The 14771-nt window shown below is 41.4% G+C and overlaps 1 protein-coding gene across 1 annotated transcript in view; it reads right to left on the reverse strand.

The window, feature by feature from the left end:
* LOC134489977 (voltage-dependent L-type calcium channel subunit alpha-1D) overlaps window positions 1-14771 on the reverse strand; it is a 160956-nt gene that overhangs the window by 35984 nt on the left and 110201 nt on the right. Inside the window, exons 28-33 of the mRNA XM_063292853.1 lie at window positions 13019-13110; window positions 6905-7064; window positions 4744-4871; window positions 4524-4620; window positions 1074-1176; window positions 99-200 (exon numbers count right to left, since the gene is read on the reverse strand). Of these exons, the coding sequence (XP_063148923.1) occupies window positions 99-200; window positions 1074-1176; window positions 4524-4620; window positions 4744-4871; window positions 6905-7064; window positions 13019-13110 (682 nt within the window). The remainder of the gene's footprint in view (window positions 1-98; window positions 201-1073; window positions 1177-4523; window positions 4621-4743; window positions 4872-6904; window positions 7065-13018; window positions 13111-14771) is intronic.

Genomic DNA, 14771 nt, shown 5'->3' on the forward strand with positions numbered 1-14771 from the left:
GTCACTTAGTTAACATTAGCATTCTGACTGAACTGTTGTAGTATTTTTCTATGTCTTGTATTTAAAATGTAGAAGCTATAGGAAATCCTGTTACTAACCACCAGCAGGAGGAACAACTTGGTCCAGGAGCTTCATACTAGTTTTCTTCCAGATTTTCTTTATAACTGCCCTGAGTTCTTCATTTGCTTGCTCTAGATTTCCTGGGGAGAAGGGGAAGGAGGATATTACACGTATCAACATGTAACTAAACAGCAAACTGGCAATACCTTTTCACATGGTTTAAATCTCTACAGCCAAGCCAAAGTTAAAGGAAGTTTCCACAAAAAAGTCACTAGCTTATGACACCAGCTTACTCTGCTTTTGCTTTGGGATAACATCACATAGACAAATCTGATTCAGATTCAAGAGAAGGTCCAGCACTTTGCTTTGTGATAATTGTCCCACAGCAAATCTGGCAGGTTGTGATTAATTGACTTCGAATTGGTTCCTGTCTTGGACTGTTTCAGGAACACCTCCTCACTGCTACTGCTGCTGCTGCTGCTGCTGCTGCTGCTGCTGCTTTCATGGCAAGGGAAGGTATTGACCAGGGAAACACACACAGTGGCCACCTGGATGCACTTGAGAAGCTGACAAGCCTGAACTGGAGGGTGACAGCTGGTTTCACAGCCCCTTCAGCAACCAGTACAGAAGCAGTGCTGACCGTGATTCAGGATGCAGTTAACAGACATCAACATTAGTACTGCTGACAGCCATTTCAGTGAACAAGTGGGATAAACAAGGATGACTTTACACGAAATGCCCTCCATCGTAAAACAAATTTGTATCTTAAGAATACAGACTAGTTCAAAAAGCCGTCTGACGTACTGACCATATGCAAAACTTTATCTCATGACAGTTAATTCTCTGGATGCCTTGAAGCAGCTGTCGAAAGGAAAACGAAGGTTATGACCAATTGGTCCTCTAATCTTCAGATACCAGGCTGAAGCAGGGGTTCAAAATAAAGAAGCTACTGACACTAATTATTTGATAAGGAGAAACAAAGAATGATTAGAATATATATTGTAGGCTCCTACCTTCAGTTTTGATCTTCAAGGCTGTTCTTACTAAAGCGAACAGAGTAGCATTGAACATAACTGTCCCATCACTGTTTAGGGGCATGTTCATGGCTACCAACCTCTGCAGATATTTAAGAAATAAAGAGACACAAAGAAGATTCAGTATATGTTTATCAGATGTTTAAAAAGTGCGTGCACAGGAAATTCATCTGAAGAAATACATAGGACAACATATCACAGTCAAACAGTTATTACTGCTCAAAGGTGATATGAGCTGAGTACTACAGGAATATCTTACGAAATAGAGGAATTTTGCCTGACACAAGTGTTCTGTAAGTAACTGTTTTATAATTAACACAGAAGGTAACTCATACCAAACACAGCTTATACATTAATGGGAGAAGATAAATATTTGGCACAAACATACCATAATTATTATTAAGTCTCATTCCTTTTTATTTGATAGCTTCATATTTATGTTTAGTTCTGTCATAAAATCCATGGGGCATATTTACAGCTGCAGGAATAATAAAAAGTAAATTGTGGATAATGACTCTAGATATCTTTCAAATCTCCACTGTTTTGAGATGAGACTTGGTTTTTTTTCAATAAATATAACTATTTTATTTACCAAAGAAAATGGGATGATTCTTCCTCCTCATGGCCAATTTAGAGGCATTTGGCTAATCTCAGCTAATAGCAGAATGCTAGTTTCATGTTATGATTCAATTACTTATTTCTTATTTAGTGCAAATATTAAGCTGTGTCTAGGCCAGGGTTTAGAATGTTCAAACTATCGAACAGTGGCACTCATTTCACATGCCAGTAAGGTAATGCTCAAGATCCTGCAAGGTAGACTTCAGCAATTCATGGAGCGAGAATTGCCAGATGTACAAGCTGGGTTTAGAAAAGGCAGAGGAACTAGGGACCAAATTGCCAATATCCACTGGATAATGGAAAAAGCCAGGGAGTCTCAGAAAAACATCTATTTCTGTTTTATTGACTGTTCTAAAGCCTTTGACTATGTTGTTGTTGTTTATTCGTTTAGTCGCTTCCGACTCTTCGTGACTTCATGGACCAGCCCACGCCAGAGCTTCCTGTCGGTCGTCAACACCCCCAGCTCCCCCAGGGACGAGTCCGTCACCTCTAGAATATCATCCATCCATCTTGCCCTTGGTCGGCCCCTCTTCCTTTTGCCTTCCACTCTCCCTAGCATCAGCATCTTCTCCAGGGTGTCCTGTCTTCTCATTATGTGGCCAAAGTATTTCAGTTTTGCCTTTAATATCATTCCCTCAAGTGAGCAGTCTGGCTTTATTTCCTGGAGGATGGACTGGTTTGATCTTCTTGCAGTCCAAGGCACTCTCAGAATTTTCCTCCAACATTTGACTATGTGGACCATAACAAATTGTGTCAAGTTCTTAGAGGTATGAGGATACCAAGTCATCTTGTCTGCCTCCTGAAGAATCTGTATAATGACCAAGTAGCAACAGTAAGAACAGACCACGGAACAACGGACTGGTTTAAGATTGGGAAAGGAGTACGGCAGGGCTGTATACTCTCACCCTACCTATTCAACTTGTATGCAGAACACATCATGCGACATGCTGGGCTTAAGGAATCCAAGGCTGGAGTTAAAATTGCTGGAAGAAACATTAACAATCTCAGATATGCAGATGATACCACTTTGATGGCTGAAAGCGAAGAGGAACTGAGGAGCCTTATGATGAAGGTGAAAGAAGAAAGTGCAAAAGCTGGTTTGCAGCTAAACCTCAAAAAAACCAAGATTATGGCCACCAGCTTGATTGATAATGGGCAAATAGAGGGAGAAAATGTAGAAGCAGTGAAAGACTTTGTATTTCTAGGTGCGAAGATTACTGCAGATGCTGACTGCAGTCAGGAAATCAGAAGACGCTTAATCCTTGGGAGAAGAGCAATGACAAATCTCGATAAAATAGTTAAGAGCAGAGACATCACACTGACAACAAAGGTCCGCATAGTTAAAGCAATGGTGTTCCCTGTAGTAACATATGGCTGCGAGAGCTGGACCATAAGGAAGGCTGAGAGAAGGAAGATAGATGCTTTGGAACTGTGGTGTTGGAGGAAAATTCTGAGAGTGCCTTGGACTGCAAGAAGATCAAACCAGTCCATACTCCAGGAAATAAAGCCAGGCTGCTCACTTGAGGGAATGATATTAAAGGCAAAACTGAAATACTTTGGCCACATAATGAGAAGACAGGACACCCTGGAGAAGATGCTGATGAAAGAGCACCCTGGAGAGTGGAAGGGAAAAGGAAGAGGGGCCGACCAAGGGCAAGATGATAGATGATATTGTAGAGGTGATGGATTCGTCTCTGGGGGAGCTGGGGGTGTTGACAACCAACAGGAAGCTCTGGCGTGGGCTGGTCACGAAGAGTCGGAAGCAACTAAACGAATAAACAACAACAAAGGCCAGGGTTTCTTAACCAGAGTTCTGTGGAACCCTAGGGTTCCATGAGAGATCACTAGGCATTCCCTGGGAGATCATGATTTATTTAAAAAAATATTTCAAATTTGGGCAACTTCACATTAAAGAGGTAAGTTTCATTCTTTATTTTTAGTTTAAGAATACCCTTAATGCATATATACAGGCCTACACATGAAATAAATATAACAATTTTGTAACTTCTGGCCTATGTTTGAGCCTGAATGTGCAGGGATTTCCCGAGGCCTGAAGAATATTTCAAGGGTTCCTTCAGGGTCAAAGGTTGAGAAAGGCTGGTCTAGGCACTACCCCAATGCTGCTGATCTGCTGAAGGTGGGATGGCATTTGTATACACTCAGTATACAGTATATACTCAGAAACTTCCATATGACTCAGAACCTATTGTGTTTTTCCTGCTTATATTTTACATCAGTACGCAATGGTTTTTGATCAAAGGGCCTCAATTTGTTTTGTTTTGTTATGCTTGGGAGTGACATGAGGTATAACCAGTGATGTCAAGAGCAAAATCCCTGTCATGTACTTTTTTAAAAACTGGAAACTATCAATATTACTTCTTTAATTATAGGGGGCTGTAGATGTATATGGGGCTTCTTCACCTCCTTTCAAAACTGTGAATAGCAAATGAATAAAAATCCTATTTCTGGATTCTCCAAAACATCCTTTTACTACCAGCCCAAATACTATTCTATATCACTGAACCTAAAAGAAGTAGCATTATTTTTGTAATATTATCCAAAGGAGCCTAGAAAAAAAAGCTAATAGGTAACACTGGAGAATTGGGTGCACAGGATTTACAGGCATCTCTTCACTAGAAAAGTGCATTACATAGAGCAGTGTTTCTCAACCTTGGCAGTTTGAAGATGGGTGGACTTCAACTCCCAGCATGGCTGGATGGGGAATTCTGGGAGTTGAAGTCCACACATCTTCAAGCTGCCAAGACTGAGAATCACACAGAGGTATTCAAAGAATCAATGGCCTGAGCCTACCTTGCACGCAACTCGGTGAGGACATAATTTCCCAAAACCAAGGGGAGGCTGGATGCGTCGCAGTAAAGTAACAACATCAAGGTGTTTTATTCTCCCCCTACAAAAGAGATTCAGAAAAAATTAAATAGCTCCAGCTGACTTACATTAGGCATTGTTTTGAGATTGTTTTTTTACTCCTTTGATAGGGACATATTGTAGTCCAATCATGAGTCTAACTTACTTTGCTTCAGGGTCATATTCTGACCATATTCTTTTAAATTCATCTAGGTGATGTGGACCAAGGATAGACCAATCACGTGTCAGGTAATCAAAGTTGTCCATGATGACAGCCACAAAAAGATTGATAATCTTAAAAATAATTGAAGACAGTATTAACATATAACTCAGGTAACAATAAAAAAGAATACTGCAAAAATGTTATGTATTTATTAAATTGGACTTGGGCTCTGAGATAGATATATCTTTTTTGTGTGTGTGCGCCTTCAAATCAGTCTTGACTCCTGGCGACTGCCTGGAAAAGTTTCTGCAATTTTCTTGGCAAGATTTTGGAAGTAGTTTGCCATTGCCTTCTTCCTAGGGCTGAGAGAGAGTGACTAGCCCAAGATCATCCAGCTGGTTTGTTCCTAAGGAGCGGCTAGACTTCTTGGTCTCCCGGTTTCTAGTCCGAGCCCTCACCACTACACCAAACTGGCTCTCCATATCTGTCTTATATCTTAGATAGATACACTGTAAATGCATGCTAAAAATGAGGTTGGGGAAGACTAAGTCTATACACTTGCCCCATTTATCTGGCTGTAAATGCCACTGCTTTTGAGTAGAACAAATACAGGATTATGCTGTTAGCTCCCTTTGGAAGGATGTTCCACGGGAAAGGCCTTGTTCTTTATGTCCACCTTCCATTCTTTAAATGGCAAGTGGAATGGTTATTAGAGCAGGAGTTGGACAGATTTCTATGACTGGAAGCTAATCTTAAAATGGCTTTGGTTCCATACCATTTACTGCTTTAAAGATTAGAGTCAATTTAAGATATTCGTAAATATACTAGAATGTCAGCTTCCTGTGAAATTGAAAATGTTACACCAACTCTGGAGATTTAAAATGTTAATACTAGCTGGACTGCAAACACTTTATAATGGAAACTGCAACAACAGTGAAAGAAAAAAAGCAGACTATTCTGGAAAAGGAAATGCTACGCTGAGCAAACATAATACTACGGAACATATCCGTTTCAAGGGAAGACACATGTTTCCATTAATCAGAATGTTATTAGAAGAAAATATTTGGAGGAAAACAATAGAACTATGGATATTATCCCCTTAAGTTATTGCATATAATATTCATGTACAATGCATGAATATTTACATGAGTACTTATTGACATCAGCATACTACTTGATTATACTTTGACAATAAAATATAGGATTAAATAACAAGTAATGCAATGTATCATGGTTAGATTACTTTCTAGTTTCCATGGAGTTAATGGGCACTGCAGATTTCTGTGGGGAGGAAGAATCTATTCTATCAGTCCACTCCAGAAGTCTAATTGGATTCTGCTGGTTTCCAAAAGGCATTGGGGGAATTTCTCAAAGGCCTGGAAGGCAGTTGCCTGGTCAACCTCTAGAAAAGGCATTGGGGGAATTTCTCAAAGGCCTGGAAGGCAGTTGCCTGGTCAGCCTCTAGAAAAGAGGGAGGCAGTGATACTAGACAGGATTGCTCCTGAGGAGGCTCCCTCTCGTCACTGACCCACAGTAACTCCTTGCTGTACTGAGGAGTTCCAAGAGATGAAACAACAGAAGAGATGCCAAGGGCATTGGTGGCATAAGATAAAGGATGAATGTGACAGAACATAAGAAAGAGCTCAGTTTGAGCCTAACTGTGGCAATAATAGTGGCAAAGCCATCTTACGTCACTGTTTTTATTGCAGCTGTTGAGTCCCACCACTGAGGGAATGTCCTTTTCAAGGATCCTGGCTTGAGCCTTCTCATTGATGGGCCCCTTCTTTGGAACAAACAGCTTACCCCCAGATATTCGTATCACCCTCTCCTTACTATATTTTTGGAGAGACATAAAAACATTGCCCTTCAGAAAGCCTTTTGGGGAAAAATAAGAGAATGTTATCTTGAATGGTGATACATTGGACTGATAGATAATAACTGTATTAAGTGAATTTTGTTTTTAATCTGATATTAATACTGCAAGCATTCAAAGTCCCTGAAAATGGAACACTATATAAGTAATAGCGGAGCGGAGAGGAGAGGAAGGGAAACTATAAACTGAATTTAACTAAGCTAATGTGCTTTATGGATTAATAGAATTAATCTTTAGTGCATTTGACTGCTCAAATTTTAGCCATTTAGAAATTTTACTTTCTAGACTCACCAAAAAAGCACATAACATATAGAAACTGATGAAATAAATAATAGCAAAATTGCTTCCACATGTATATTCTTCTTCAGGGTTAAAGTCAGATTCTGGGTCACAACGTTTTCCTGGCATGCAAGCCAACATGATCTCTTGCCAAGCCTCTCCTGTGGCACACCTTTAATGTGGAACAAAGGAAGATAAAATGAGGCAAATAATACTGTTTCTACTAGAATAACATTACTATTACTGTTTCCTAATAATGGTTCCAGGCAATGTAAGTGAAGGCACAGTAAAGAGATGTCATGTTATGTTGTTTATTTAAAAATGTATTAAACCTTTATGTACTGCTTCCCATTAAAAATCTTGAAAGTATAGGTGCATTGATTTTAGCAGTATTAAATGTACTATGTGTTTCCGCCCACATTTATTTATTTATTTTTCAAATTTATCACCACCCATCTCCTCCCACCATAGGGACTTTGGGTGGTTTACAACGAAGTTAATCAATTAAAACAGTAAATACACAATACAAATACAATATATAAAAATATAAATACCATTAATAAATAGATATAAGAATAAAATCCAAGTGGCAAGATCTAATTCAGTCCATGTGCGTGAGGAGTGCTGTAAGGTGCCAGCCATCCCCACACGGAACTACTCCCTTCTCTGCCCCAAGCAAGACGGCAGAGCTAAGTCTTCAGGTTCCTCTGGAAGGCCAGGAGTGATGGGGCTAACCTCAGCTCCGGGGGCAGCGTGTTCCACAGGGCAGGAGCTACTGCAGAGAAGGCCTGCCTTCTGGACCCCACCATTCTCTTGTAGACAGGGTGCGCAACATGCTCTCTCTGTATGATCAGGTGGGACGGGTTGATGTAATGGGGAAGAGGCGGTCCCTCAGGTAGCCTGGCCCCATGCCATGTAGGGCTTTAAGGGTGATAACCAACACCCTGAATTGGACCTGGAAACAGACTGGTACCCAGTGCAGCTCGCGTAGTAGAGGTGTTATGTGCGCTGATCTTGGGGCACCAAAAATAACCTGCGTGGCTGCATTCTGGACCAGCTGTAGCTTCCAGATACACTTCAAGGGTAGCCCCAGGTAAAGCGCATTGCAATAGTCTATGTGGGAGATAACAAGGGCATGAGTGACTGTTTAAAGGGCCTCCCAATCCAGGAAAGGGCGTAACTGGTGCACAACATGAAGCTGCACAAAGGCCCTCCTGGCCACAGCTGCCACCTGGTCTTCGAGCAGGAGCCGTGAGTCCAGGAGGACCCCCAGATTTAGGGGTTACATGTATAATAGGCAGCCCAGAAATACAAGAATACAGAACTCCTATTACACTATATCATTAGGCGATCATTGAGAACAACACACTTAGTGCCTAGCTCTCCTAAGTTCCTATTTATCAGCAATGCATTAATCCATTCCCTGCACCAATGCAGGCTACTTATGGCAAGCAAAGGCAAAAGCCTGCCATGAATCCATTGGATGAATCTCTGTCAGACAAAGAGAAGGAAGAAGGGCTAGAAGGGGAGTTCATGAAGCCTGAGGGCAAAGTTTCTCCTGTAGCCTCAGAAGGAGTCAGGAATTCTGGGACAGAAGCAACTTCTACCCTGACCCTGAAAACATTCCACAACCCCCCATTGTGGGACAATGACCAGAGTGATGCAAAAATGCAAGTCTTCAAGGCCAAGCTTCTTACAAGTAACGATTTAGTTGGGAGCCAATAATTTCTTCTCAGGAGATCTTGTTTTCTAACATTTCTCCCATCCTTTTGGGGGAGATGGGCGGTGATATAAATTTGAAAAATAAATAAATAAATAAAAACATTTAATAACCACCAGTTGAATTTGGGTGGAGTCTTCTGTTGCCTATGAATAAAAGCTTTGGGCAAATTCTGCACTGGCTTCCAGCATGCTTCCAGGTGCAATTCAGGATGCTGGTTATCACAGTTAAAGCCCTGCATGGGACAGAGACAGGTTACTTGCAGGGTCGTCTGTCTGTCTCCATCTGTCAGCCTTGGGTGCAGATATGTAAGTAGTATGGTTTGAGTTGTGTTGTAATAACGTAGGCTTCATCATTTGCTCTCCTATGCCACTGCACCCAGCCCCTTGCAAACTATGTTACTTGGGATCTATGTAGATCAAATTTGACCAAATTTTCTTAGTTTGAACTTTAGTCTGCTGCTTAACTATCTTATATATCATCTAATTGTACAGTACTACCTCTGTACTTTCTGGCCCTTGGATGGGGCTTTTCTCCCTGCCTCTCCTTTGAATGTCCCAGCTTTTAATTTGTTGACAATGTTCCTTGCAACTACATTGGACAGGACAGGGATACAGCAGCTACTGAATGTATAATCTCAACAGTCATACCTAACTGGACCACCATGTTATTTGGGACAGTAAGGAAGGATATGTGGACAGAACATGATTAGGCTACCCAAATTGCCTTTTAGCTCTCATATGCAATTTCTATTTGTATTCAATTACATGCCCCCACATTGACCTTTGGCCTCCTAATTGGAGGTCACTGCAGGGTATCTCCTGCCAATCCTATCTCTTTTTCTGTTAGCTACTGATGACCTCGTAAAATATATCTACCCGTGAACTGGCCTTTTCTGCTTTCTGAAAAGTAGGAAACGACAATAGTTTCAAGCTGTTTGTAATGTGGTAGAAGTTAAGGTGGATATTTTCACTTCTTTTAAAGTAAAGCATTGAAGATCTGAAAAATCGTATCTCATTAAAAAAAAATCACCAAATAATAGTGAACCAAGAAACAAGCAAGAATATGGCATTTCTTATATTTTAGTTTCTTCACCATCACTTTTAACTTATTGGGCAGACTAAACATATGTGGATTACTGAGGAATTCCAGCAGAAGTACCAGAATGATTCACCTGATGTCCCATCTTAGATTTGTTGTTGTTGTTTATTCGTTTAGTCACTTCCAACTTTTTGTGACTTCATGGACCAGCCCATGCCAGAACTTCCTGTTGTTTGTCAACACCTCCAGCTCCCCCAGGGACAAGTCCGTCACCTCTAGAATATCATCCATCCATCTTGCCCTTGGTCGGCCCCTCTTCCTTTTCCCTTCCACTCTCCCTAGCATCAGCATCTTCTCCAGGGTGTCCTGTCTTCTCATTATTTCAGTTTTGCCTTTAATATCATTCCCTCAAGTGAGCAGTCTGGCTTTATTTCCTGGAGGATGGACTGGTTTGATCTTCTGGCAGTCCAAGGAACTCTCAGAATTTTCCTCCAGCACCACAGTTCCAAAGCATCTATCTTCCTTCTCTCAGCCTTCCTCATGGTCCAGCTCTCACAGCCATATGTTACTACGGGGAACACCATTGCTTTAACTATGCGGACCTTTGTTCTCAGTGTGATGTCTCTGCTCCTAACTATTTGATAGAGATTTGTCATTGCTCTTCTCCCAAGGATTAAGCGTCTTATGATTTCCTGACTGCAGTCAGCATCTGCGGTAATCTTCACACCTTGAAATACGAAGTCTTTCACTGCTTCTACATTTTCTCCCTCTATTTGCCAGTTATCAATCAAGCTGGCGGCCATAATCTTGGTTTTTTTGAGGTTTAGCTGCAAGCCAGCTTTTGCACTTCCTTCTTTCACCTTCATCATAAGGCTCCTCAGTTCCTCTTCGCTTTCAGCCATCAAAGTGGTATCATCTGCATATCTGAGATTGTTAATGTTTCTTCCAGCGATTTTAACTCCAGCCTTGGATTCCTCAAGCCCAGCATGTCGCATGATGTGTTCTGCGTACAAGTTGAATAGGTAGGGTGAGAGTATACAGCCCTGCCGTACTCCTTTCCCAATCTTAAACCAGTCCGTTGTTCCGTGATCTGTTCTTACTGTTGCTACTTGGTTGTTATACAGATTCTTCAGGAGGCAGACAAGATGACTTGGTATCCCCATATCGCTAAAAACTTGCCACAATTTGTTATGGTCCACACAGTCAAAGGCTTTAGAATAGTCAATAAAACAGAAATAGATGTTTTTCTGAAACTCCCTGGCTTTATCCATTATCCAGTGGATATTGGCAATTTGGTCCCTAGCTCCTCTGCCTTTTCTAAACCCAGCTTGTACATCTGGCAATTCTCGCTCCATGAATTGCTGAAGTCTACCTTGCAGGATCTTGAGCATTACCTTACTGGCATGTGAAATGAGTGCCACTGTTCGATAGTTTGAACATTCCTTAGTGTTTCCCTTTTTTGGTATGGGGATATAAGTTGATTTTTTCCAATCTGATGGCCGTTCTTGTGTTTTCCAAATTTGCTGGCATATAGCATGCATTACCTTGACAGCACCATCTCGCAAGATTTTGAACAGTTCAGCTGGGATGCCGCCCTCTCCTGCTTCTTAAGGCCCATTCAACCTCACTCTTCAGGATGTCTGGCTCTAGCTCACTGACCACACCGTCAAAGCTATCCCCGATATTGTTATCATTCCTATACAGGTCTTCTGTATATTCTTGCCACCTTTTCTTGATCTCTTCTTCTGTTAGGTCCTTGCCATCTTTGTTTTTGATCATACCCATTTTGGCCTGGAATTTACCTCCGATGGTTCTAATTTTCTGGAAGAGGTCTCTTGTCCTTCCTATTCTATTGTCTTCTTCCACTTCTTCACGTTGCTTGTTTGAAAATAATTCCTTATCTCTTCTGGCTAACCTCTGGAATTTTGCATTTAATTGGGCATATCTCCCCCTATCACTGTTGCCTTTTGCTTTCCTTCTTTCCTGGGCTACTTCTAGTGTCTCAGCAGACAGCCATTTTGCCTTCTTGGTTTTCTCTTTCTTTGGGATGTATTTTGTTGCTGCCTCCTGAACAATGTTGCGAACTTCTGTCCAGAGTTCTTCCAGGACCCTATCTACTAAGTCCAGGCCCTTAAATCTATTCTTTACCTCCACTGCATATTCCTTAGGAATATTAGTGAGCTCATATCTACCTGATCTGTGGGTCTTCCCTAATCTCTTTAGTCTGATCCTAAATTGTGCAAGAAGAAGTTCGTGATCTGAACTACAGTCAGCTCCAGGTCTTGTTTTTACCGACTGTATAGATGTCTGCCACCTTTGGCTGCAAAGGATGTAATCAATCTGATTTCGGTGTAGTCCATCTGGGGGAGTCCATGTATAAAGCCGCCTCTTAGGTTGTTTGAAGAGAGTGAGGTTGTTTGAAGAGAGTGTTTGTTATGCAGAGTGAGTTGTCTTGGCAAAATTCTATCAGCCTATGTCTTGCTTCCTTTTGTTCTCCCAGGCCATGCTTACCTGTAATTCCAGGTGTCATTTGACTGCCCACCTTAGCATTCCAGTCTCCTGTGATGAAAATAACATCTCTTTTAGGCGTGTTGTCCAGTAGGTGCTGCAGATCCTCATAGAACTGCTCTACTTCAGCTTCTTCAGCATCTGTGGTTGGGGCGTATATTTGGATCACTGTGATGTTAGATGGCTTGCCCTGAGTTCGAATTGAGATCATTCTATTGTTTTTTGGATTGTATCCAAGCACTGCTTTAGCCACTTTACTATTAATTATGAAGGCTACTCCATTTCTTCTGTGGTCCTCTTGTCCACAGTAGTAGATCTGGTGGTCATTTGATGTGAAGTGGCCCATTCCAGTCCATTTCAGTTCACTGACACCCAAAATGTCTATCTTTAATCTTGACATCTCACCAATAACCACATCCAATTTGCCCTGGCTCATAGATCTTACATTCCAGGTTCCAATGGTGTGTTGATCCTTAGAACATTGGATTCGCTGTTCACCACCAGCACCATCGGCTGCTAGCCGTCCTTTCGGCTTTGAGCTAGCTGCGTCATCACGTCTGGGGCTAGTTGAACTCATCCTCTGTTCCTCCCCAGTAGCATTTCAACCATCTTCTGACCTGGGGGTCTCATCTTCCGATGGTTATCTTAGATAAGATGGTCATCTTAGATTGAGGTACACTAAATATTTCTCTTGCTTATAACCTATAAATTATCTACACCTTTGAAGGAACAGGTGATTAGTTACTTATGCTAAGTATAAGGAAGAGTTTTATCACAACCTACCACAAAAATCCTCCACACATTTTTGAACTCTATTCCAGGAACAATAAACAAACAAACAGACAAATAAACTTTACCGGAAGAGAAGCAGCACCGCTTGGGGGAAGGTTTGAAAGTTGTTGTTCCTGTTAATTTGACTGCCATCTTTCAGAGCAACTTTGCCAAATACCTGAAAGAGAAGTACCAGCTTACCCACTGTACCTTTTTGCAATTCTGGTAAGCCCAACAGTTAGTTTTCTGCAGTGTTGAGTCAGATGATTCTGGGACACTTGTAATGATGAAACCTTCCCTATTTTTGAACCCCAATAATTAGAATTTACTGGCACATTGACCATTAGCCATAATTGTCAGGTTTCACATGAGAGGTTGGTAGTAAATCTCAGATCTCCAGGTGCTTAATCCCTTATTCAGGAATATCTTATCCATCAGAAGACTTCTAGATATGATTCAACTGGATTAGACTCTATTGCAGACAAAAACAAAACTATATGCGCATAGATAATTTGCCCTCTGCTATGTAAAGAAATCAATTCCTTTATTTAGATCTATGCTCCAGTTAAAACTCTAGACTTTTTCTTCCCATCTTCTTGGTTAACTGATGCTTGGGCATCTTAGACATACAGTATTTACTTAATGGTTTTCTCTAGCATGCAAAACGCTGGTTGCCACCTTGCCACATTCAGCCCTTGCATCACCTCCTTTTCTATTTTCTCCTCCCCTTCTGTGTCTTGTCTCTCCTTACCTCCTTTTGGTTATGGGTGGCTGGAGGGCACTTCCATTTTATCAGCTAGAGCTGAGAAGCTCTTCCCCTTTTAGGTCTCTCCATCCCTCTCACCTGACTGAAGACAGTAGGAAGTGAGGGGAAGGAATTTCTATTTCTTCTTCCATTGAAGCTTATATGATGTATATTCTCATTCAGACCTCTACTTCCCCTTCCCCCTAAAACTGAGCAGGAAGGGGGACTATTTCCATCTTTCCTACTTCTTCATCAGGAGCTCCCCCATTCCAGAAGTTTCTCTCATCTTGGAGTACAGCAGTCTCTGGTTAGTTGTACAAAACCTCCCTCCCCATTTATGTTCACACAATAATACCTTAGACTGGCTTTAATGGGCTGGCAATGAGAAGGCATCTATAAGCAAAACTACAGCATCGTTGCCCTGGTGAAAGGACAGCCCATCAACCATTTCCCAAGCACATCTTCATGCCTGCACCTGTATCCCAGTGTCATACCGCAGCTGAGGCAGCCTAAAGACAGTTTAAGGTGCTGTGCTTTGGAAGTTATTACTTCCCTTATATTGCTCCTCAGGGTGATGAGTTTGAGCACTGTAGGGCTGGCTTTGTTTCACCCACTGGCTTATTAACAAGCAGCCAAGAGATTAAACTTTAACTCTTTGCTGCTACCTTGTAATCAAGTAGTTGACCCATAGCTTTAAGATTTTTAAAAATTAATTAATCAGTTGATGAGTGCATGAAGTAGTCAACAGACTGCTGTGCATGCAAGTTGGAGGAGGCTTTTCACTGGATGGATGTTGGGTTGGGCTGGAATTTCAGTCTTGACATGGGATTTTGTATGTTAATGATATATAGACATTAGCACAACACAGAGTCATTTTGGTGCATAGCATCAGCCCCACTAAGTAGACCAGACCAGGATATCAACACTACAGGAAGGCTGAAACTACTTTTATTGAGATTGGCAATAATAAAAGAATCACAAAAATCTGATTGGGCTGTCCCTCCTCCTCCTCCTCATAGTTTAGAGAATTAGGGAGGCACCTGCCTGAGCCAATTCCAAATGTTATCTGGACATTCTGGACTTAATTCTTTTGC

Source organism: Candoia aspera, chromosome 2 (assembly GCF_035149785.1).
Source record: "Candoia aspera isolate rCanAsp1 chromosome 2, rCanAsp1.hap2, whole genome shotgun sequence".
NCBI classification, from domain to species: Eukaryota; Metazoa; Chordata; class Lepidosauria; order Squamata; family Boidae; genus Candoia; species Candoia aspera.